Genomic DNA, 21925 nt, shown 5'->3' on the forward strand with positions numbered 1-21925 from the left:
TGAGGATTAATGAAATGGCTTTAATAATAAAAAACAATGTTCAAACCATTTTAAAGAAAAATCTAAAGCAATAATTAGCTATCATTATAGAACAAGCTGCAAAACTTCCCTTTCCCTCCCCCACTTGTTTATATATATTAATCAACTTTCTAAAACTGTGGAAGAACCCCAAAATAATTTTAATCTTGTTTTAATGTGGTTTTCTGTCTTTGTTGGACAGCTCTGTTTTGAAAAATAATCCCTGCAGTCCATTTTAACGGTAGAAACTGGTGAAATATTGTTTCTTCTTTCTCTGCAACAGTCCTTTGATGCATTCTTTGTGTTGGTGGCAGTAGTTCGAGAGAAATTATCTGTAATTGTGCTGCTGTTTCTTCTCATTTGGATTTCTTCAAATGGAAGTAAATCACTGCTAAGCTAGGCTCCTCTGCCGTGGCTTGATCCTCGGATAGAGCTGGGAGAAAAAGAGAAAAAGATTCTCATTAAAAGATTACGTTTCCAAACTTAAACCAATAAGAATAATTATTTGAATTTAATTAGAGAGACTTTTTTTAAAAAGACAAACAAGACCTGGAAAAGGTTAGAAAGCATCACAATGTTGAGAATGAAATTAGTATTTATTAGGGATGCTCCGATCAGGTTTTTTCCTGCTGATTACAATACTGATCACACGAGGGCCAATAACCGATACCAATCATTGCATCACCAATACCAATCACCACATACACCTAAGAAAGTGGTGTGATGTGTAATCTGCAGTTCATCTTACCCCAAGAAGGTTGCGGGGAATGTATCCTTCATGGTCGCCACATCGAGCCCACCACCATTCTGTCTCGACCTCCCCTTCCTGTTTCAGCACCGTCAAGCAGTCTCCTTCGCTAAAGCCAAGCTCGTCCTTATTTTCAGGCGTATAGCTCCACAGGGCATACACCACCCCACGGTTCATCACACCCATCTTCTCCTGAACACCTACAGCGGCACAGACAGGAAACTAGATTAGATGAAATAATTTATTTACTGTATCAGCAATTCCCTAGTATTACTGTTTGTTTTTGTTCAAAGCTGAACTTCGTGTTTTACATGAGGCACCTTGTTGGGCAGCTAAGTGGGTCTTTATGAACATACTACGCCGTTGGCGGCAGTTATTCTTCCGTTATCTTGATACTTGTCTGCTTTTGTGATAGAGGTTGGTTACGATCAGTTAATTACCGCTAATTAGTGGTTTCATAAGAAAATGAGGTGTCGTATTTCAGCGCTAATTTCAGCTAATGTTCCATTTCTGCATGGCTTGAGAGGTAGAAGATGCAGGTTTGTAGTTTGATCAAACTTGTTGAGCTGTAGAATTATCATCCATGAAAATTAGGTCTGTGTTGATTATGCAGGGGTACAGAAGATACATAATATTAATTAGGTAATATGGTTTTGTCCCTGCACTATTTACAATCTCAGAATCATACTGTTTTTCTGTTATTGTACCAAAGTACAAAAAAAAAAATTTCAGTACAGCCCATCCAAAGAAGACAATACACAGACAGAATAAGGAGGATGGGGTGCCTGGGGCTGCTGGCGCTCTTTATTTTAGAGTAAGATGAAATAACATCCATAGGGCAATTCTGTATTAAATAGACACACATGCCCACACTGTAAAACCACCACAGCAGTGGTTGATGCAGGGCACTCTTGTTGACGTCTCCACCATTGTTGGCGGGCAATGCACAACAATTCACATTTCTGCTCAATGTGAATCAACTTTCATCAGAGAACTGAGCACTGAGCCCCAATGGTCCCTTGTCTGGCATAAATGCTCCCTGTTCCATTCAAGACGAGGATGCCTGGGCCAGGTAGTGTGGTCAGGTACCTTTACTGGTCGTCTAGCAGTCAGACCATGCTGATGTAAATGGCTCTGACTGTCTGATGTGACACTTGGGAGCCTCTGACCTCCCTTAAATGTGCCAGGAGTTGAGTTATCATCCGGTTCAGCAGGGCACTTTTCAAAATGAAGCGGCCACCAGTGTGAGATGTGGCCAAAAGGACGGGAAGAGATACAAAGACTCTTCCAGTTTTTGTATCTCAGTTGCAACCTGCTGATGATATTCTGTGACGCTCTAAGCTCAGTGGTCACATCTGTCTGAGGACATCCTGTTTGAAACCTCACAATGGCGAGGAAGTACTGTTGATTAGTTGTTAGTCTCATCTTGGTCTAATGATGTCGAAATGCGTGTAGAGAATGACAAGAGGACTGTTTAAACACCGATTCTGATTGTAACCAGTGGTGAATGTTGCCATTAAGCTCCTTGTTAGAGAAGAACAAGTTGTGCAAAAAAAGTACTGAAACACTGAACAGCTGGACATGTAGATGCAAAGGATTAGAGAAGGTCATATTAAGTTCACCTGTAAATGTTCGTAGTGCATTTTAGGATTGAAATTTAACTCGAAAGCATAATGTCCTAAACTTTTTGTGAGTAGTGTATGTTTAATGCATTTTGGCAAAATACATTACCAAATATCTCACCGTAAAGGAACTGGGAGCACTGTGCATAGCCCTCCTCCATTTCCTCACACTTGTCAGCTGCAGTCTGCATGTCACTGTATGTAGCTGCAAACACAGCTGCCCCAGATTCCACCAGGAACTTGCAAACCTGAACATTGTTGCAAGAGGCAGCACAGTGCAGCGGCGTCCTAAAAGGGAATCAGACGCTCGTCAACTGTGCTCATGATCATGAAGGTGAAGCTTATCAGAGGAGCTCACTGAAGATCAGACTCACCAGCCATCACTGTCAGCAGCATTGACGTTGACACCAAATTGAACCAAAAACTTCACTATGTCAGTGTGGCCGGCACAGACAGCATTGTGCAATGCTGTGATTCCCTCATCGTTAGGCATGCTGGCGTCATCCACCTGCATAAACAAATATCAGCAATGTGAAAGATCCACTCATCCATCCCATTCTTCACCCAAATTCGCATAATTCTACAGCATTCTGCTTGAATATCTATTCTAAAAGCTCTAGCCTTGCAAGGTAGCATCAGCCAGAACCGTAACTTACATCATAGATGACTCTCTGGACGAGGTCAAATTCACCCTCCAGAGAGGAATCCAGAAGCAGGGCCAGAGGACTGAACTGGACACTCGTCCTGTGCTCCAGGCGGTCAGAGCCAGGTTTACGCAAGATTGACTGTTGACTCTGAAAGACAGAGCAGAAAGTCTATTACAAGAATTTGTATATTTTGTTTAGTGAACAGTAATTATTTGTGCTACTTTTTTGGTCCAATATAGGCTAAGGCATTTTCTACTTTGTTGAAATTGTTCCTCTACCATCATGGGCTGAAAGGTCACTCCGAGAGGAAGAAGCCTTTGCTCCAAAGGAAACAGAAAAGACCAGATTACAGTTTTTAAACTGGGGGCAAAGACCTCAATGTGGCGCAGTTGGTAGCACTGAAGGTCCTAAGCAAGACAGTCCTAAGCTCTAATCCCAGACTGGGAAGTTTTTGAATGTTATTCTTGTGCATGTCTGGGTTCTCTATTTTTACGCTAGCTTCCTCCCACAGTCCAGAAGCACGACTGTTAATATAATTGAATGATCTTAGGTATGAGTGTTCATGGTTGTTTGTCCTGTGTGTCTCTGTATTGCCCTGTGACGGATTGGAGACACACAGGGTGCTCCTCACCAATAAGGGAGTGTAGGTGATGGATGGATGTATTTGGGAGAGGTTTGAAATAGTTTATTAAGTCTTCATTCATCATACAAACTGCCCATTTGAAAAGGTTTGTGAACACCTTCAGAGTCACTACATGTAAGGCAAAAGAACATTTTCACTGCTGTGTTTTTACAACGGCAGTAGCATCTTAACTGGTAAAACTGTTACTCACAGGTAGGTCTGTGTTTTGTGGTATCGGTTGCTGAAAGTTGAATGTATCATCTGCCTGTTCTTCCTCCTCACAGCTGGGATAAGGCGGAGGTGGCCAAGTAAACATCTCCTCTGGAAAGTGCTCCTGTTGAGTTGCACTGGAAGAAAGGTCTTCATCCTTGTCTTCCTGTGGGGACAGAAGGAAAGGGTAATATCTGGGATCAGGGAAGGGTAGCGAAGGCGTTGTCAAACTGTCACTGTTGTGTCCAGCTGACATCAGAACAGCTAAACTTTTATCTTTGACCCTGGAACTGACATCTTTCTTGATGATCCTGTCGTCAGGAACTGTGGACTGAACGTTTTCCTCTGGTCTACTGATGTTCTTCATAGGAATGGTTTCCATGGCAGCCAGAGTTGTCTTCTGGTACAGAAGCTTTTCAATATTAAATCCAGCTGGGCCTTCGGGCTCTACAACCGAACTGCGTTTTTTTAGAGGCCGGGGGGCGTTGTGCAGTCGGCGGCGGAGGCCCTCCAAGTCGGCGTCAGAGTTCCTGTGAGGGTTGGACGCGAACGGGAGGAGTTTGGAGGGACTGAGCGGACGAGGAGTCGCACATTCTGCTGTATCAGCATCTGGACCTTTGTCATCATTGATAGCAGTCGAAATGGTTTCAGTCTCAAACTCAAAGAGCCCAGATCTCAAGGAGGTGCTCTCTGAGCTGACTGTTTGCGGCCTCTTGCCAGCTGGAAGGACTGGTTTTCCAAACACTGCACAGGAAGAGACGGTGATAAAGAGTACACAAAAATAATCAGTACATTTTAAAACAAAGTCTATATGTCCTACAGCTTTTCCTTCATTTCGGATAACACAATCCAACTCAACTTAATTTTGAGAGTACAGTTAACCCAAAAAGTATTCATACCCCAGTCAAATATGAAATTACACTCCCAAACACAAACCAAAGGTAACTGAAACTGGATCGGTGTCACCTCGTGGTTTGCTGCGGGACAGTGTGCCCTGGCCTTCTGCTTGGTAGGCTTTACCAGGGGTGGCCTGCTGGGTGTACATCGAATAGATTGATGAGGCTGCCAGAGTTTGGGGTTTCTGAAACACAGGTGGAGGCACATCTGTGGGGTTTGGTGTGTATGGTCGCACAGCAGCTGCAGGAGGACTTTCCTTATTGCTATGCAGAGGGAGGGTGTTGCTGTGGGTAGACATGACTCCTGGATCCTTAAGTTTCTTTTTCCCAGGAAAGGTCCCTGTCCAAAAGGCAGGCTTGGAAAAGGTTGGTGGACCAGAGAAAGGAAATAGTTTTGGTTTGGTGGGAACTGCTGGCGGCACAGTTGACTTGGACAGGCCATTGCCAAATGACTGAAAGCAAAAACAAAACACAAAAAGAACCATTAAAGTCATGGAGCAGAAAACAGATTAGAAATGAAGCAGAAGTCCAGAAAGACCTGGTTATCCTTTGGCTGCGCCTGTGCGGTGTGACCAAGTCGTGAAGCACCATGGGAGGGAATGTAAGCGTTGTCTTTTAGGGTCTCCACACCTACAAAAGATGCTTTACATTAAAATCTTTGACTTTGAAGAAGCCTTTTTATACCCTCAACATAGCAAACTGCATCTCTTTGGTCCCTTAATTCATTCTACAAATAGTGGTTTTGTTAAATATTATAGACCAAGTGCATGTTTTGCCTCTCTAGACCGATGGTTCTTAACTTTCCTAACAAGCAAACAGTCACACTCGACTGTAATCTTCAGATTAACTTCAGAATACTAAAATTACAGAGAGAAACAAATCCTTGACTAAAACTAACCGACCATAGCTTTAATAGCAAAGGTTTGACATATGAGGGCAGCGAGTGGAGGCAATTTGGTTTTCTGGACAAACGTTTCTACAATTACTTATTTCTGTGTTGAAATCTTTCACCTTTCAGATTCAATAGTCATCATTAAAATGTCTAACAATGTTAAACCAAAAAGAAACAGCTCACTATGCATACTAATGCTTGGTTTGGCTGGTATAGCTGGTGGCTTTCGGGATGAGGAAGGCATTGGTAAGGTGGCAGTGCCATCTGGATATGCTGACTTCACCATCGTTTCCTGGCAAGGAAGCACAGCAGAAGGCTGGGAGCTTGACCTAGAGGCGGACTGGATGTATGGCCCCACTGCTGCTACTCTGGAGCTTGGCTCATGTTGAGGGTTGACGCTGTTTAAGGCCACCTGACAAATGATGGCAGAATTCAAAAAGGTGCAAAAATACAACAAAAAGTAATGGACTTTCTTTGCTTTGTTGCTTATCTCCTTGTGATAAATAGATATTGTGATAAATGTATTATTTAAACTTACTGGCAGGTTCTCTTTCTGCTGCAGGGCAGCCTTTTTTTTCCAGAGTCTCTCTTGAAGCTCACCAAGACGTTGGTCCATCGCAACAACTTCCAAGTTGTTCTTTTTCAGCCTGTCTTTCTGCTGCTGCAGCCTAGCACTTTGTTCCTGGTTCAGCTTGTTCCTCAGCTGGAAAGGAGTAAGAAGTGAAAACATCAACAAGATGACGAGTTTCTGCTTGGTGACCTGGGGAAAATCTTAGTTTTCAAGGTGTTGCCTTCCTGAGCAGTAACTCTTATGCCAGTTCTGCTGCTTTTTTTAAATTCACAGGTACTACAGTCTTAATCACCAACTGAACAACTTGACTTTGAAAAGTAAATTTTTAAAAAGAAATAAAATTCTTAGACCTCTAATTCACCCAGCAGCATAGGCCTGGACAATAAATCAATAACAATATATATTGTGATGGATATATAATCAATATCCATAGATAATACATGTGATAGAATATTCTCTGGACTTCCATCCTGACTCGCTCGCTCAATGGTTACCTAGCAACAACTTGCTTGGTAACAAGCAGTTTCAAGTTCCCTCAACTTTGGTTACCTAGCGACAACCTGTTGAGTAACAGTTTAAGGTTTCACCACCATGCCTCATAACTGCTTAAAAACAAGCAGTTATGAAATACAAAACCTGTGGTTTTATTTCCACAGGTGTGAAATAAAACCTGTGGATCAAACCAAAGCTATGAAGCGTATCAGAAACTGTGAGCGCTGTAAACAACCAGCCCCCACTGCGAAAAGAGAAGTGCTCCTCATGTTTTATTTTGGACATTTAAAATATTTTCCAGATCCAGTGTTAAGAGTTCTTTGCAAAATTGGCCTGTGATTGGTTTTGGATTATTATGTCATTATCAATATATTACTTGGAAATGTCCTCAAAACAAAATTATTGTTTACTGCAATAATTACTGGGGCAATTTATCGTCCAGCAAAATTTGTTATCATGATAGGCCCATTGGAATCACTGGTTTAAACCTTGGCTAAAAACATTTACATGGTACAATTAACCAGCTTGTTATAATTACATTATCAAGCACACACAAGAAACTTTTATGACTGAGGCTTCACCTGCAAGTCTTTATATAAGTCCGTTAGCCCAGAAGAAGAGTTGTGAGGATGAAAAGGAAAAGGAGGCTCAAAACGAGAGTTTCTCATTGCCTCCAGCTGGTCGCTCAGCTCCTCCACCTTGGCTGCAGCCAACTCCAACTCGTTGTGCTTCCGCTGGAACAGGCTGGTCATCTGCCCAATCTCCTCCACTGGTACAATCAGAAAATAAACATCCCCAAAACACAACGTCACATTGCACACAGCGAGTTATTTCCTTTAGGAGTTGCTATATGTGGAAAGGTTGCAGTTGCAAGGTCTCCTTGCCATCACCCTAAACTTTAGTGCCCTCTTTCTCAATAATTAAACAATCTGACATATTTTCCTTACCTTTGAATGATCGATTATTATACATTCAAAAAGCCTAGACAAAATCACTAAAAGCTGCTTGAATCAAGGTTTAAATTTATGATTAATCAAACTAGTATTAATGAAACATAAGTAACAGGTTGACTAACGAAAACACTCATTCTACTTCCACTGCTCTATATTTAAAAAGGGCTTTGGCAAGAAAAATAAAATAACCATCAGCTACTCATTATTCAGCCATTTCAGGCTCTAAGACATGAAAGACTTTTTCAGATGTTTCTCTTAACTCTATGAGACGGCCTTGTTGTCTTTTCTGATTATCCAACTAACTTTCAGAGGTTGAAAGAGGAGATAAAGGAGAAATATCCAACAATTTCCACGGCCTTAAAGCTCAGTGTACTAATGTAAACAGTCCCAGTCAGACTGAATGATAAGTTATCGTACAGACAAGACAAGGTTGTGAGGAAATAGTGTTCTTGTTTGCACTCCTTGCTACATGACAACACAAGAACATGAGCATGAAGGAATGAGTGACCCCCTCTAAAAAAGCTTATAAGTGCCTGTCTTAATAGATCCAACACCAATACATACACCAATATACCTTAATATGCATAGAGACAAGGAAAACCAATGGCCCTCCTGTATTGGCTGCAGCTAATGGCTAATAGCTTGCCAAGTAGCATAGCACCTAGATATTTTAATGTCCCAAGCTGCATTTGCCTTCAAATATTTTAGATATGCCCTACAAAAATATCTGCAAGTAGGCAAGTTTTGTATGAATAGTTTGGAGTTTTGTTCCACAGAAAAATATGCGAACATTGAACTATGAAGAGGCAGGAATCCAATGCAGTTAGCAAATGCTAATCAATATGCTACCTGCTACATAGTCCATACAACGTACAGTACATGTAGTTTTAAAGAAGTTGTTTTATAAAACGGTTACAAAACTAGTTTATAGTGTAATCACAGGTCAATTGTGAAAAAAATTCTATTTAAAAACAGTTTAATGCTGAAATATTTCACAGAGTTGGTACAAGAAGGAAAGCCTCTGACCTAATTTGGAGTTTATGTTTCGTTTCTGCTCCACTTGGCCCCTGAGAGCCCGGACCCGTAGCAGTTTGGCCTCCTGGTTGCGTATGTTTTCTTGCAGCTGAAGCAGTCGGTCTTGCCCAGATGCCTCCTGATGTTGCTCCTGCCTCTGATCCTGCAGCTTCAGGTGACACAGCTGCTGCTCCTGCAACATCCAGCAAAAGCCCTTCATTAGCCAATTTACAGGCACGCGACGCTATTATAGTTTAATATTGTTTTTAACATGGAAAGCAAAAGCTGACTGATTTTTTATAGCATTTACACCTCCAAAAACATTTATATTAAATTAGGGTGCTTAGTGCTACAAGATAAAAGTTACTTAGCAACCACTTAATAGCCTTAACAAGGGGATCAAAATTAAGCTGTGCGTTCTCCTGTATCACTGCTTCTGAATGGATAAATGATCCTGAAAACAGTGGATGATATAAAGCAACAGTGTCTCATTACACACGTGATGTGTGTCGCAATAAGCAATTAATTCATTAATCATATGATGAAATAAAATAATTTCCATTCTGATGATTATCTTTTGAAGACCAATTTTGTTTACAGATACTTAATAATCCATTTTATTCATGGTTTCTGTTGCGTTTGGTTTTTATTTATTTTTTTCTATTTGTTGTTTTTGCTTGTTGAGTTTTATTTTGGATATTTAAAATGTCTACCACTTCCAGTGTGGAGTGTTCTGTACAAAATTAAAGTTTATTAGTCTTTCAGAGGGTAAAGTTACATTATTATGCCATTATCAACATATTACTTGCAAATGGCCTCAAAACAACAATATTATCATTTATCACAAAAAACCTATGGGACAATGAACAAACTGTACAAAACTCTAGTAAGAGTGACGGTGCAGTCCAACAAGCACTGGACTTGGTGGTTGAATATTAGAGATGCTTACTCTTGTTACAATAACAAATTTTGCTGGACGATAAATTGTCCCAGAAATTTATGTGATAAACGACAATATTGTTTTTTGAGACCATTTTCAAGTAATATAATGGTAATGGCATAACAATGCAAGAACATATCCTCAAAATTCAATAAACTTTAAATTCTAATGGATACTTAACACTATAACTGGAAGACATTTTAAATATCCCAAATAAATAAATAAAGCAACAAATTATGAAGTCTCTGTAGACTAAATTGTCCTTCAAAGCACCAGACTGAAGACCTTTATCATCCAGCTTTTGGTAGAAAGAGAAAAATGGTAAATTATGCAAATGGAAATTATTGAGCTTGTTTTAGCTTATCATGCGATTAATTGATTTATTGCTTAATGCGGCAGGACTAGTGATGGTACTCACCGTTTTCATGTCTGCCTTTACATACGATGTGAACTTTGTTACAGCACATTTCCTTGATAATATAGCACACAGTCTCCTGCCAACAATAATAATAAACTGGCAGACAGCTGCTTTCCCATAAGAACTACATGTGTGAATAATCTGAACACACAATATTCTGCATGAACAATATATGTGTTCTCCATCACTGAGGCCTAAACACTGATGAGTGACATAAAGGCCTTCGGATATTAAATCAGCCAATTTCCAATGTATATAATGGGTTAAATTCAATGTCAGGCTGAAAATGGGCTGGTTCTTTTGGTAAAACTATTAATAGTAGTCGTATGCATGCTGCAGAGCGCTTGGTGTGCTGTACCTTGAAGGCCAAAAGCTGCTGCTGGGCATCAATCTGCTGCTGCTGTCTTGTTGCCAGATCCTGCAGCTCGCTCAGCGACATATCCAGAGGAATAACTGAGAACTGCAACAGAAAGCTCAGTCTGAGTTTGTAGTCACGTCTTCATATTATTTTTCTCTCTATCCAGCAGTCATTATGCCAAATTACACAACTTCTGGGTGCGTTTCTTTACTAGGCGTTGTGATGTGGTGTGATTTCAGTGTTTCTGAATAAATAAAGATCTCACCCCATTCTCTCTGAGTCTTTCCAAAGTAGTTTGATCTGCAGCTCTGCATCCAGCTGAACACAAAAACAGATTTTTTAAAATGTATCTTTAAGTTTTCAGACTTGCTACAATGTTAAGTACAAAATACACACAATGAATTAATCATACGTTAACAAGTGTTCATGAGATACGCCAAAGTTAAAGCAGATCAATACTTAAAAATCCCGTGAACAAAAAACACAGATGGAGCAGCCCACCTAATTCCTTCAGCTCTAAGCTGATTACCGCCTGAGCTGCTGGAAATACCTGCTGAATCTGTTCTTTGGGAGCTGCAGACCCTCCTGCAGATTTGCACTACATGCTGCTAGATACAGGCACACTGGATTACATCTGAAGGTTTCCTCATTCCTGCATTTAGCGTCATCCAGATCCTGCCTGATTGCTCTGATTGTTCTCTATAACCATATTTTCTTTTGAACAGGTTCAGATCGGTATATGGACTATTCAAAACATCTTCATTACATTTTTTGCACTAAATCTTTCTTAGATAATAAGATTTTAGTCATCTCAATTCTTGTTACTTTAAATCCGAGTAATCAGCTGCTGGCCACGCCCTCAAATTCAACGTTTACACTCACAGGTGAAAATGGCGACAAACAAATGCAAAATTATACAACCGTAAATATTTGAAAAGCAGAAGTGGGCCTTCCTGTACAGCCAACAAGAATGCAGCAAGTAGTTTCTCAATGGTAAGTCCACAACAAAACGCTTGCCTTTTCCAGCAGCCATTGTACGGCACATAAAGCGGTAAAACCAGCTGACCAAATGTGCTGGAACTCCACTTGGGTTGCTAGGTAAGGGGCTGAGCTCGGCTGGGGTTGCTAGGTAACAGTGTAGTGCCCATCAATTGTGGCTCAACAAAGGTTTTTGAAACAGCTCATTTTCCAAACACCAAATAATATCAACTTATTGCTAAAAAAACCAGCACTTTTCTGAGCACCTGGGCTGTTTTAGAAGCAATGGAAGAACAAAAACGTGCAAAATGTAACTTTGCGTAATAGCCCCCCTTCATCCCTGCTTTGATTAATAAATCTGGAAGATAAAGGTAAGATTATGTAATAGTCTTTGGTGATAATAAGGTGTATCCAACCTGTTTCGTGTCCAGGGGCTCTTTGGTATCGCAGGATGTAGCGCACCTCCCCTCTCTGCTGGCCCCATCGCTGCAGCACCTCCAACATCGGCTCGTCTTCTTCAACCACACGCTCTGAAATGTTGGAAACCAACACAGAGACTTTAACATGCAGCTGTAAAAATATAACTGCTCTTTAAAAAAATCTCCTTTTGATCTTTTCGAATACAGAGAGGTGGGCAGAGTGACAGAAACTCAAGAAAGAGAAATATTAATTCAAAATTATTTTTACTCATGTAAAATTGAGAAGTAGTCATGAAAAGACAAACTACTCAAGTAAAAGTGAAAAATGAAAAAAATTAATCCAGAACTAAGTTATTGCTTGACCGATATATGATTAAATAACATAATCAAACAAAAATATTAAATGATGTTCAAGGTTTCCTGAAAATAATGGTAAAAAAATAAAAACATATTTACAAAATGACAAATTAAGACATAAGATGCAGACATGTAACTCGTTTACACAACAGCAGCAGATCTTTGATGTATTGTGGTGTTAAGCTGTTCAGTGATTTATTAATTTACTGCAGTATTTTTAAGTCTATTCTCTGAGCCACAGGGAGCCATAAGGACTTCAGAACTGGGGTGATGAGCTCCATGTTCCTGGTTTTAGTCAGAACACCAGCAGCAGCGTTCTGGATCTGATTGGTTTTTTAGTCAGACCTGTGAAGACACTGTTGCAGTAATCAATGCGACTAAAGAAAAACACATGAATGAGTTTCTCCAGATCTGGAACAGTCCTCTAATCCTGGAAATGTTCTTCAGGTGACAGAAGGCCGACTTTGTAACTGTCTTTATGTGGCTCTGAATGTTCAGGTCCATCACAACACCCAGATTTCAGACCTAATCACTAGTTTCCAGCTGTAATAACTGAAGCTGTACATTAATTCTAGATCATTCCTCTTTAGGTCCAAAGATAATAACTTCAGTTTTTAGTTATAACAGAGCAGTAATCATGAAAAGCTGTGGTCAGTATTTATGTAAAACTCACCTGAGCCTCTCCAGGTCTCAGCCAGGTAGCAGTCGGCCTCACCAGGCTCCTTGCAGAGCTCCACAACGTCTCTGCACAGCATCTCTGGCATGACGGGAACCTCCGTGACGCGCTGGTCGTTGCTGCCCAGGTGTACAGTAAGGAACATCTAAAAACATGCAGTAAATTATTCAGAAAATGTTTTAAAAAGGTCAGAAACATTTAGAAAACAATCTACGTAACTAAAACGATTGTTACAGTAGAGTATTGCATATTGTAGGTGTATAGGCCTGTAGCAGTGAGCAATAAATGAATTAACCGTGTGATAAATTGAAACAATCTCAATCATTTCCATTTATTTTTTTTATTTTTCTGCAAAAAACTAGTGAATAAAAGTCTTCAGTCTGGTGCTTTGGTCTCAACTAGCCCTTTTTTTGAAGGACAATTTTGTTTAGAATAGAATAGAATAGAATTAGAGACATCATAATTTATTTTATTTGTTGTTTCTGTTTCTCTTGTTTTGTTTATTTGTTTTGGATATTTAAAATGTCTTCCTAATGTTCATTAAAATGTAACATTTATTGATCTTTGAGACGGTGTCCTTGCATATTATGCCATTACTTGGAAATGGTCTCAAAGAAGAACAATATTATTGTTTATCGCAATAACTTGGACAATTTATCGTCCAACAAAATTTGTTATCATGACAGGAAGACAGGTGTGTTATAAAATAGATGCTAGTACTGACCAGTTCTTAACGTTTAAAATGAGTTGTTTGAAAAAATGTTAAATATTTTAAGAGTGTGTGGTGGAAGATATAAAACCACAAACCATTTTATTTCAGATTTCTGTTCTTTTTTTATTACTGATATTTATGAACTGCACTGCAAAACCACAAAACCTTATCAAGTATTTTACTCTAGTTTCTAGTGCAAATATCTTAGTGCACTAGAAATTAGAGAAAACTAACTTTTCAACAAGGTGTAGGAGTTTGTTTCAGGTAAATAATTCTTTAACATAGATTTTAAAAAGCACCAGTTCCGCTGGGAGATTATTTCACTTCTAACATGGAAAAATGTCTTATCAGAAATAATCTGGAACTTTTTAAATCAATGTTGAAGGATTATTTTCCTAAAATAAGCTCTTAAAACTTAACATAATGATAGCATAAGCAAATGTTTATATTTTGAGTACTTGAGTTATTTTTAGTTTCCCTCAGATTAGAGTCATCTCAATGTTTATAATGTTGAAATTTAGATACATTAAGAACGGCATGCAACTGTCTAGCTGCAGTTAAAGATGATTTCCGTAATCAAATATTCTATTGATTATTATTATGATTAATCAATTATTCTGATGATTAATCGGATAAAAACATTGCCACATTCTGCAGATTTTTCATTTAACCACTTAATCATTTTACATACAATATTAGAAATACATTAAAGGTTGCTAATAAACAAATAGTTCTTGCCTAAAATGCGTTAACATAGCATTCCTGTAGTCTGCACTTTTAAGGAAAGCAGCTGCGAAGAATTTAAAATGTGAAACAGAGGATAGTGCAGGAAGTTTGCTTAAAGCAGAGAAGAGAGAAGTTTGTCTCTTTATTTCCTCAAACAGATCATATCAGGTTCCTCTGTTTTCACAATTAAATTAACTTTTGACTGGAAAAAGACACATGTGAGCATGTGAGCTGCTATCAGTCACTTCCTCACCTTCACAGCCCAGAAGAGGAACATTAATGCGCTTTAGTTGATCATATAATGTACGTAGTTTCCCTCAAAGCAATGGTGATCAAATCAAAAATCCTATTAACTCCAATATGGCTGATTCATACAACAGAGTATTAAGGCCACAGTAGATAGAAAATAAAAAGGAGAATACATTTTCTGCCAAAAATATCTAAGAAATTTTCTAAAAAGAATTCTTTAAAAAAAGTAAATTTCTGAGTTTAGAAAATTCAAAAAAAATTCTGAAAATTTCTGAGATTATTGTCAAAATTTTTGAGTTTGAAAGTCAAAGATTTGCTAGTTTTTTCTAGAAAATTTCTGATTCATCTCTCTGAGTTTTTTTGACGTAAACTTACTCCTCTTTTTTTATGCCCCCAATAACTCCAATACGCTGTCGCAGCTTTTTAATTCTACGTTTTGATAGTTATTAATTTTTTCCATACACTCCATCATTACTGGAATCTCCCTGGTTTGCTACCAGTTGCAGATAAACCAATCATAAATCAATACTTCCTCTCCTCAGTCCAACTGTTTGATTATGAAGTTTCACTTGTCAGCTAAAAGTACAATCATAGATAGATAGATAGATAGATAGATAGATAGATAGATAGATAGATAGATAGATAGATAGATAGATAGATAGATAGATAGATAGATAGATAGATAGATAGATAGATAGATAGATAGATAGATAGATAGATAGATAGATAGATAGATAGATAGATAGATAGATGTTTGTTTAAAGCTCCAATTACAGCATTTAAAAGTTAATATGCTGTGAAATATAAAGTTCCTTCTCACCGGCATCACGCTGTGGAGCTGGTACCGTCGGTTCGGGAGGCTCCTCCTGTTTGACCTGTTGCAGAAAGGTTCGTCTGGTCCGGTCCGGTCCGTCCAGATTTTCTCCCGCCTTTATAGAAAAGCGCCGCCGATGTTCTCGTCACCGGGGCAAAGCCTGGTGTCGGTCCGCGGCGCGGAGGCAGAATCCCGGCCGCTGTGTCACGTGTCCCGACGCTCCTCCACTATCACCGGATCAGCTGCTGACTGGACAGCGGACTGAGGGCTGCAGGAAGTGGGACTGTCAAAATAAAAGCCATCAAGAGTCCGATAATATTCAATATCAATAATAATAATAATAATAATAATAATAATAATAATAATAATAATAATAATAATAATAATAATAATAAACATTCCTCAATAAAATTTTAAGCTTAAATTGCTTCAAAGCTTAAAACAACAGATAGATGATAAATTAACTCTGATTTTGAATTTACTTTTTCGTAACTAACACAACAAAACTGAAAATGAATAACTGAAAACAACAACAATAATAACAAGGATAGGAATATTACAAATATTTACTATTTAAAAATATTTAATTTAAAAATACACTACCACTCTTACTAGTACTGCTGTTTGTAGTATGTAGAATATGACAAAGATTTATTCATTAATGTCTTGAAACCCAGAATTTGGCTTTATTTTTAGATGAGTTTCATTCCTGAATAAATTTTGTAGCTCAAATATCTTAAAGCAACAAATAAATCAACTATGATTTTGAATGCATTTATTTTTTGTCACTTATTCAACAAAACTAAAAATTAAGTCAAAGGCAAAAGGTTTACAATAATTTCACTGAATAAAAATTCAGAGTTATAAATTCAAAGTTGTTTGTATTTATTGATAATTTTTGTCTATTTTTTTTACCTGAAACATTAAAGTGTAAAAAATTAAGAGCAAGAAATTGCTAGCAGGGCAAATACTTTTCACTGCTGTATAAATAAACAACATTGGTTTAGACATAAAGATGTGACTTTTTGAGTTAATCATAACACACTGGAAAACAAAGATTAATATTTATTAAGATGTATCACTTGGTGCATTTTAGCTGTAACTCATCTAAAGATCTGCCATGACACATAATTAAATCTGAAACAAATCAACTAATACATCTTCCACAGGAGAAAGTTAAATAAACCAAAACAGAACAATATATAACAGAATAAAAGTATTTTTCCACAGAAAATCAGGTGTACAAATATATAAAAACACAAAAAGTATACCATAACAAAAGCTACAGTTAATAAAACTAGCAAACCCAGATTTTAAAAATTAAAGGAAATGAGTAGCTGGGTTTAATTTAAATAATAATAGCTGCAATATGATTCAAGGCACTCTATTTAAAACCTATTTTTACTGTAATTAGTTTCTCTGTATGGTGTAAAAAACATTGTGTTACCCAACAGGTCCTGTCTGTGTTTCAGGAATCATGTAGAAGTATAAAAAAAAATGTCAGAAATTGAAAGAAAGTTTTCTGTAAACACTAGTTCTAAAATAAATGATGTTTTCTGGCAATTTGGTGCATGCATTCTGCAGAAAAGGTGCAGTTTAACAGGTGTCTTGTTGCTGTGGTAACCGTGACCTCAATACAGACAGATAAAAGTCGCTGAGAAAAGATAATAGAATAGAATAGAATAGAATAGCCGTGTTGGTATTTTTGCAATTTTTTTCCCACATTTTGTAAATAGTTTGTTGTATTTTATGCACATATTTACACACACATATTGTATATCTACTCAAGTGCATTTCTTTTCACATTATTATGTTATTTTTAATAGCTGTGCATTATTATTTCTTGACTGATGTAAATTTGCTCTTACTCTATAGCCTTTTGTTCATATTTTTACCTTTTTGCAGCTGTGAATTAACTTTAGCTGTAAGAATGTTTGTTTGTTTATGAAACGCATCAGCTGGTGACAGCTGTTGTTGCTATGTTTGTCTGCGTTTTCCCAGTCAAACAAACAGACAAACAAATAAATAAATAATTGTATATGCATGTTCCCAGTTACCTTTGACTTGCTGATGTTACACCTGAATTTCCACATAGTGGGACAGTAAGGATATTTTTATTCTATATTATCACAAGTTCTCATTTCAAACTTCTCCAGACTGTGTCGGGTCATGGTACATAGAAAAGAAGGAGCAACTTGCTGCCAAAAAAACTTAAAAATTTTGAGATCAATCTCTGAAATTTGCTAGAAAAATAAGTAAATCTCTGAGTTTGGAAAAGCACAAATTTGCCATAAAAAGCTTGGATATTTTTATATTAATCTCTGAAATTTGCTAGAAAATATTCACCAAGAAATTTCAGAAACTTTGAAATCAAAAATGTCCATGTTTTTTTTTTTTAAAGAAAATTTCTGAGATTGATCTAAAAAATTTTTTGTTTTTTCTAGCAAATTTTTGATTTTTAAAACTCAGAAATTTCCACGTTGTTTTCTAGAAAAAAAATTTATATTAACCTTTTTTTTGTACTTTGGTGAAAATTTACTCTTCCTTTTTCCTGTCTCCAATGGTCGCACCAATCTCATCAATACCCAGAAGAAAAGCCAATATTTAATTTTTCAGCTTACAATTTTATAATCAGCATTTTTACTCCTTCTTTATTCCATCTAGTAAATGTAAACAAATATTATTTTACAGAATTCTTGTAGACATAATCAGAACTAATGCGAACTGCAAAGGTAAACATGAACGATAACCCCTGCGCTCGGAACGGTAACAGAGTAAGACATCTTTCTTCATTAACTATCTTTGCAGAAAAGTAACCGGGGCTCTGCAGGCAGATAGACGCAACGAGACAAACAGACAGAGAGAGACAGCAGGTGTCCTCGCTCGTCGTCTCGTTCTCAGCAATCTGCGCTTTCACTGTTTGTCTCCGATGGAGGAGAAGGAGTCAGGAGGAGGAGAAGGAGGAGAAGGAGGATTTTACCGTTCAGCCAAACGACCCCGGACGGAGGAAGAGGAGGAGGCCGATGCCAGGGATGTGGAGGAAGGTGAAGAGAAGGAGGAAGAAACGGGCTCCGTCGAGGAGGATGCAGCGGGGAGCGGATGCTACGACAGCAGGAGCCGAAGGAGGAAGGTTGGTTAAAAAAAATATATTAAACCGGGAAAAAAAATTAAAACATTATGTAAGAAGAACGACATCTTCCTCTGATTTTGTTTTTAACGAGGCTTATTTCTCACACAAATTTAGAACCATTACCTTAGGATGACTTTTGTCACTCATGCGAAAACTGTTTGCACCTTTATCTGATTTTTATGTTTTTTTTACTTAAGGAGAAAAGGTCCGCTAAATAGTTTTGAAATGTTAAAGATAAAAAGAAAACAATACACGAAATGCATAAAGTGTACAACTTTGTAGCAGAAAGTGTCACACTGGATGAAGCTAAGGGAAAATGATTTTGACTTTGACTTTTATTTGTCATTCAGGCGTCAACTTTCAGTGAACACAGAACGAAATTACGTTTTATTTGGCTCAAGGACTCTTTTACAATTCTACATTTAAGCAGACTTGAAGATTAAGTTTATAGAATAAATATAAAAATCACTACAATAACCATAAAACATACAAAAAATGAGATAAGAACATCTTGCACTCTGGAAGAATATGAAAAATATACGTTTATTTGTGTGGCGCGTTTTCAACAACAAGGCATCAAAAAAAACATGATAGGCACATCATGCATTCACCATTTGTGAAACTGTTAACATAAATTACATTTTATCAACATCAATGTTTCACTTATCATTAATCAAAAGCGACTCAGAGCGTAGATTTTATTCTAGATTTAAAGGAACTCAGTGTTTTGACTGTTTGGCAGTTTTCTGGAAGTTTGTTCCAGATTTAAAGTGCTTAGAAGCTGAAAGTGACTAAATATAAACTCATGCATGAGTTTCTCTACATCTCGCTGAGAAATGCTGGAAATGTTCTTCAGGTGACAAAAGGCCGACTTTGTAACTATCTTCATGTGAATCTGAAGGTTCAGCGCTTATATTTACAGCTCTGGACTAAATGAAGAGCCCACTGCACTGAAGCCCATTGAAAACCTCCTGGTTATTCCAAATATTGATTTCTGAACTCTTCCATAGCTAAAATGTTAATATAGTTGTTTCTAAATTAATATTAACTTGTTAATATTCAAGTTAACAAGTTGAATACTCAAGAACCTTCCTCGTTATTTTGACCATTTCTCATTTTCTGCAAATAAATACAAAAGTTTTGCTTGTAATTTCTAGAATAAAAGAACAATGTTCTTTTTACACAAACATATACCTATAAAGAGTAAAATTAGAGAAACTGATCATTTTAAGTGGCCTCTTAATTTTTTTCCAGAGCTCTGGTGAAATGCAGCACTCTTGTACATTGACTACTCAATGTTAGACATCAGTTGAGTCTCTGAGGTCAAATTTATTTGCAAAGATGTTTTTAAAATGAGGGCTTAGATGTGTGCGTGTCTATAAATTAATCTGCTTGTTTCTGTTCTTCAGTGCAAGTCATTTTAAGCTCTGAGTCTTTATTATGAGGAGGGCAAAGCAACATCTTAGTGAGAACGTGGCTGTGGCAGGAAATGTCTGGCCTCAGCAGGAAGTAAGGTCGTATCTCTACGTACACAACTGGACTTAATGCAGCCACTTTTCACAGGAAGGTTTCCATGTGTGACCCTGTTAGGGCTCAGATTGGTTGTAGGTGCATGCAGCCTAGCAGAGCAGACTCTCTGTTTCTCATGGTTTTCTGTGGGTTTTGCTCATGTTTGTGGGTCAGCCAGGTGATGTAGGTCAGAATCTTATGCCACTATAACTTAAAGCTTACCCTGCGTGCACCTTACCACTAAAACTAGATATCTACATGCGCTGAATTTAACAAAAGCATATCAACTTTTTTTTTTTACTGATTAACATCAAATCATAGTAATCTTGGTCAGCTGAGATTAGAACAAATATTTTTCAGGGCATCTGAACATCCTTTAAAAGTCTTAAATTGACGTATCTAAAATTAAGGCCTTACAATTTCTTAAATTCATTCAAGCAAACGTTAGTTAGACTTAAATACATTATCACAGCTGTTAAAGTTTGATGTGGCAGGCCTATTTAATCTTGTATATTCGATGCCAGACTTTTCTACGAGGCAAAAATTTGAGACAGCTTCACTGTCTCAAAAAATGCTAATACTTGCTTGCTAATGTAACATCTTTCTCGTTAGATATTGCATATAGTGTAAATTTATCTACACTATCTAGACATCTAGATAGTGAAAATTTACCAAGAGTTGACTGGACAACGTTTGTCTCCGCCACTGACTAGCTTCTGTTGCTAACTCGTATGATGCTAGGCGCATTCTGTGCAATGAAGCACGGCATTTTGGGGGCTAAGGCTATGAGAAGCACAAAGCTGCTGCTAAAAGTTGCAAAAAAGACCCCCAGAAATTTCACAACTTTGGTCCCTTGAAAAATAGAAAGCAGATTTTTTTTTTTGTACATTTCTGTTGTGATATACAGTAAGTCTTAAATTTGATCCACATGCTCTTAAAAAGTCTTAAATTTGAGTTGGCGAAACTCACAGAAACCCTTTTATTTTTGATTTGTTTAAATTCAGATGATTAAACTCAACAGGACCGACCATCCATCCATCCATCCATCCATCCATCCATCCATCCATCCATCCATCCATCCATCCATCCATCCATCCATCCATCCATCCATCCATCCATCCATCCATCCATCCATCAAGTTTCATTGGTTTTGCTTTCATCCCATTTTGTGTTTTCAAGAATTATTTTAAAATGGCCATATATTTTCAAGGGTTCACTCCTGTTGTAATCGTAAAATGTAACTGTTGTGACACGCTTTGATTTCACAACAAGGCTGTAAAATAAATTTTTTTTGCACTGGTTATGCTGGTGCGCCTAACGTTTTTTTGCAGGTGCACCAGTAGGAAAGACAGGAGCACCAAAACTTTCACCTGCATAACAGAAATATTTACTTGTAAACAATCTAATAATCATAAACAAGTTTATGTAGAATTGTGTAAATCCAGTTACTCACTGAAAAAGTGTTCAAAGTGCTTCAAATTAGTTGAAAATCTAACTTTATAAGATAAAATAATGGTAAAAATTTAGATTTTAACATTTCAAACTGAGATTCAAGTCATTTTTCTTATAAATAATTACTTCGGACATAAAGTTTGTGAAAGGAAGTTTTTGTTGCAGGCAGTGTTATACTTGTTAATCATCTCACATCTCACCTGATGATCTTTTTACTTGAATAACTGGTCACACTGGTTTGACCTCAAGCATTTTTTTTTAGGTGCACTGTTGAGAAATCGATCACCCTTTGGAGTCCTGCACTGGTGACTCCCTTTAAACTTATTAAAAGTATAACCAATGCAGCTGCCAACATAGACAATCAAATAAATCACATATTGTTGTGATGGTTACATCATTTCCACGCCGTCGGTTTAATCCCGTCAGTGGGACCAGAAGAAGAACGTATCAGACGTGAGCCGACAGGAAGGATGCTACGCGTAACACAACACCTCCCCGGCGT

The 21925-nt window shown here is 37.6% G+C and overlaps 2 protein-coding genes across 3 annotated transcripts in view; one reads left to right on the plus strand and one right to left on the minus strand.

Annotated features, from left to right (window-relative positions):
- LOC116720513 (apoptosis-stimulating of p53 protein 2-like) lies at nucleotides 1-18421 on the minus strand. 2 transcript variants are annotated; one of them, XM_032563818.1, is made up of 19 exons: nucleotides 18313-18421; nucleotides 15339-15615; nucleotides 12829-12976; nucleotides 11796-11909; nucleotides 10667-10719; nucleotides 10402-10503; nucleotides 8698-8878; nucleotides 7300-7487; nucleotides 6194-6358; nucleotides 5839-6067; nucleotides 5302-5393; nucleotides 4834-5215; nucleotides 4163-4611; nucleotides 3869-4033; nucleotides 3045-3182; nucleotides 2763-2896; nucleotides 2510-2676; nucleotides 767-966; nucleotides 1-451 (listed from the first exon to the last, which is right to left on the minus strand). In XM_032563818.1, exons 2-19 carry the CDS (start codon nucleotides 15342-15344, stop codon nucleotides 410-412), a joined length of 2955 nt encoding a protein of 984 aa, XP_032419709.1. In that variant the 5' UTR covers nucleotides 15345-15615; nucleotides 18313-18421; the 3' UTR covers nucleotides 1-409. The 2 variants fall into 2 exon arrangements, with proteins under 2 accessions (XP_032419709.1, XP_032419708.1); XM_032563817.1 differs by having other exon boundaries at nucleotides 3869-4611; nucleotides 5848-6067.
- Nucleotides 18144-21925, plus strand: part of LOC116720518 (heterogeneous nuclear ribonucleoprotein L-like) — a 19070-nt gene continuing 15288 nt past the window's right edge. The window contains exon 1 of the mRNA XM_032563822.1: nucleotides 18144-18462. Coding sequence (XP_032419713.1) covers nucleotides 18262-18462 — 201 coding nt within the window. The 5' untranslated portion in view covers nucleotides 18144-18261. The remainder of the gene's footprint in view (nucleotides 18463-21925) is intronic.

The sequence above is a fragment of the Xiphophorus hellerii genome, chromosome 5, assembly GCF_003331165.1.
Source record: "Xiphophorus hellerii strain 12219 chromosome 5, Xiphophorus_hellerii-4.1, whole genome shotgun sequence".
NCBI lineage: Eukaryota > Metazoa > Chordata > Actinopteri > Cyprinodontiformes > Poeciliidae > Xiphophorus > Xiphophorus hellerii.

Coding starts and splice junctions, on each gene's coding strand:
- LOC116720513 (XM_032563817.1), bottom strand. Junction 5,216..5,301: donor CGCAGCCAAAGGATAACCAG/GTCTTTCTGGAC, acceptor TTTTGCTTTCAG/TCATTTGGCAATGGCCTGTC. Junction 2,897..3,044: donor TCCAGAGAGTCATCTATGAT/GTAAGTTACGGT, acceptor TTGTTTATGCAG/GTGGATGACGCCAGCATGCC.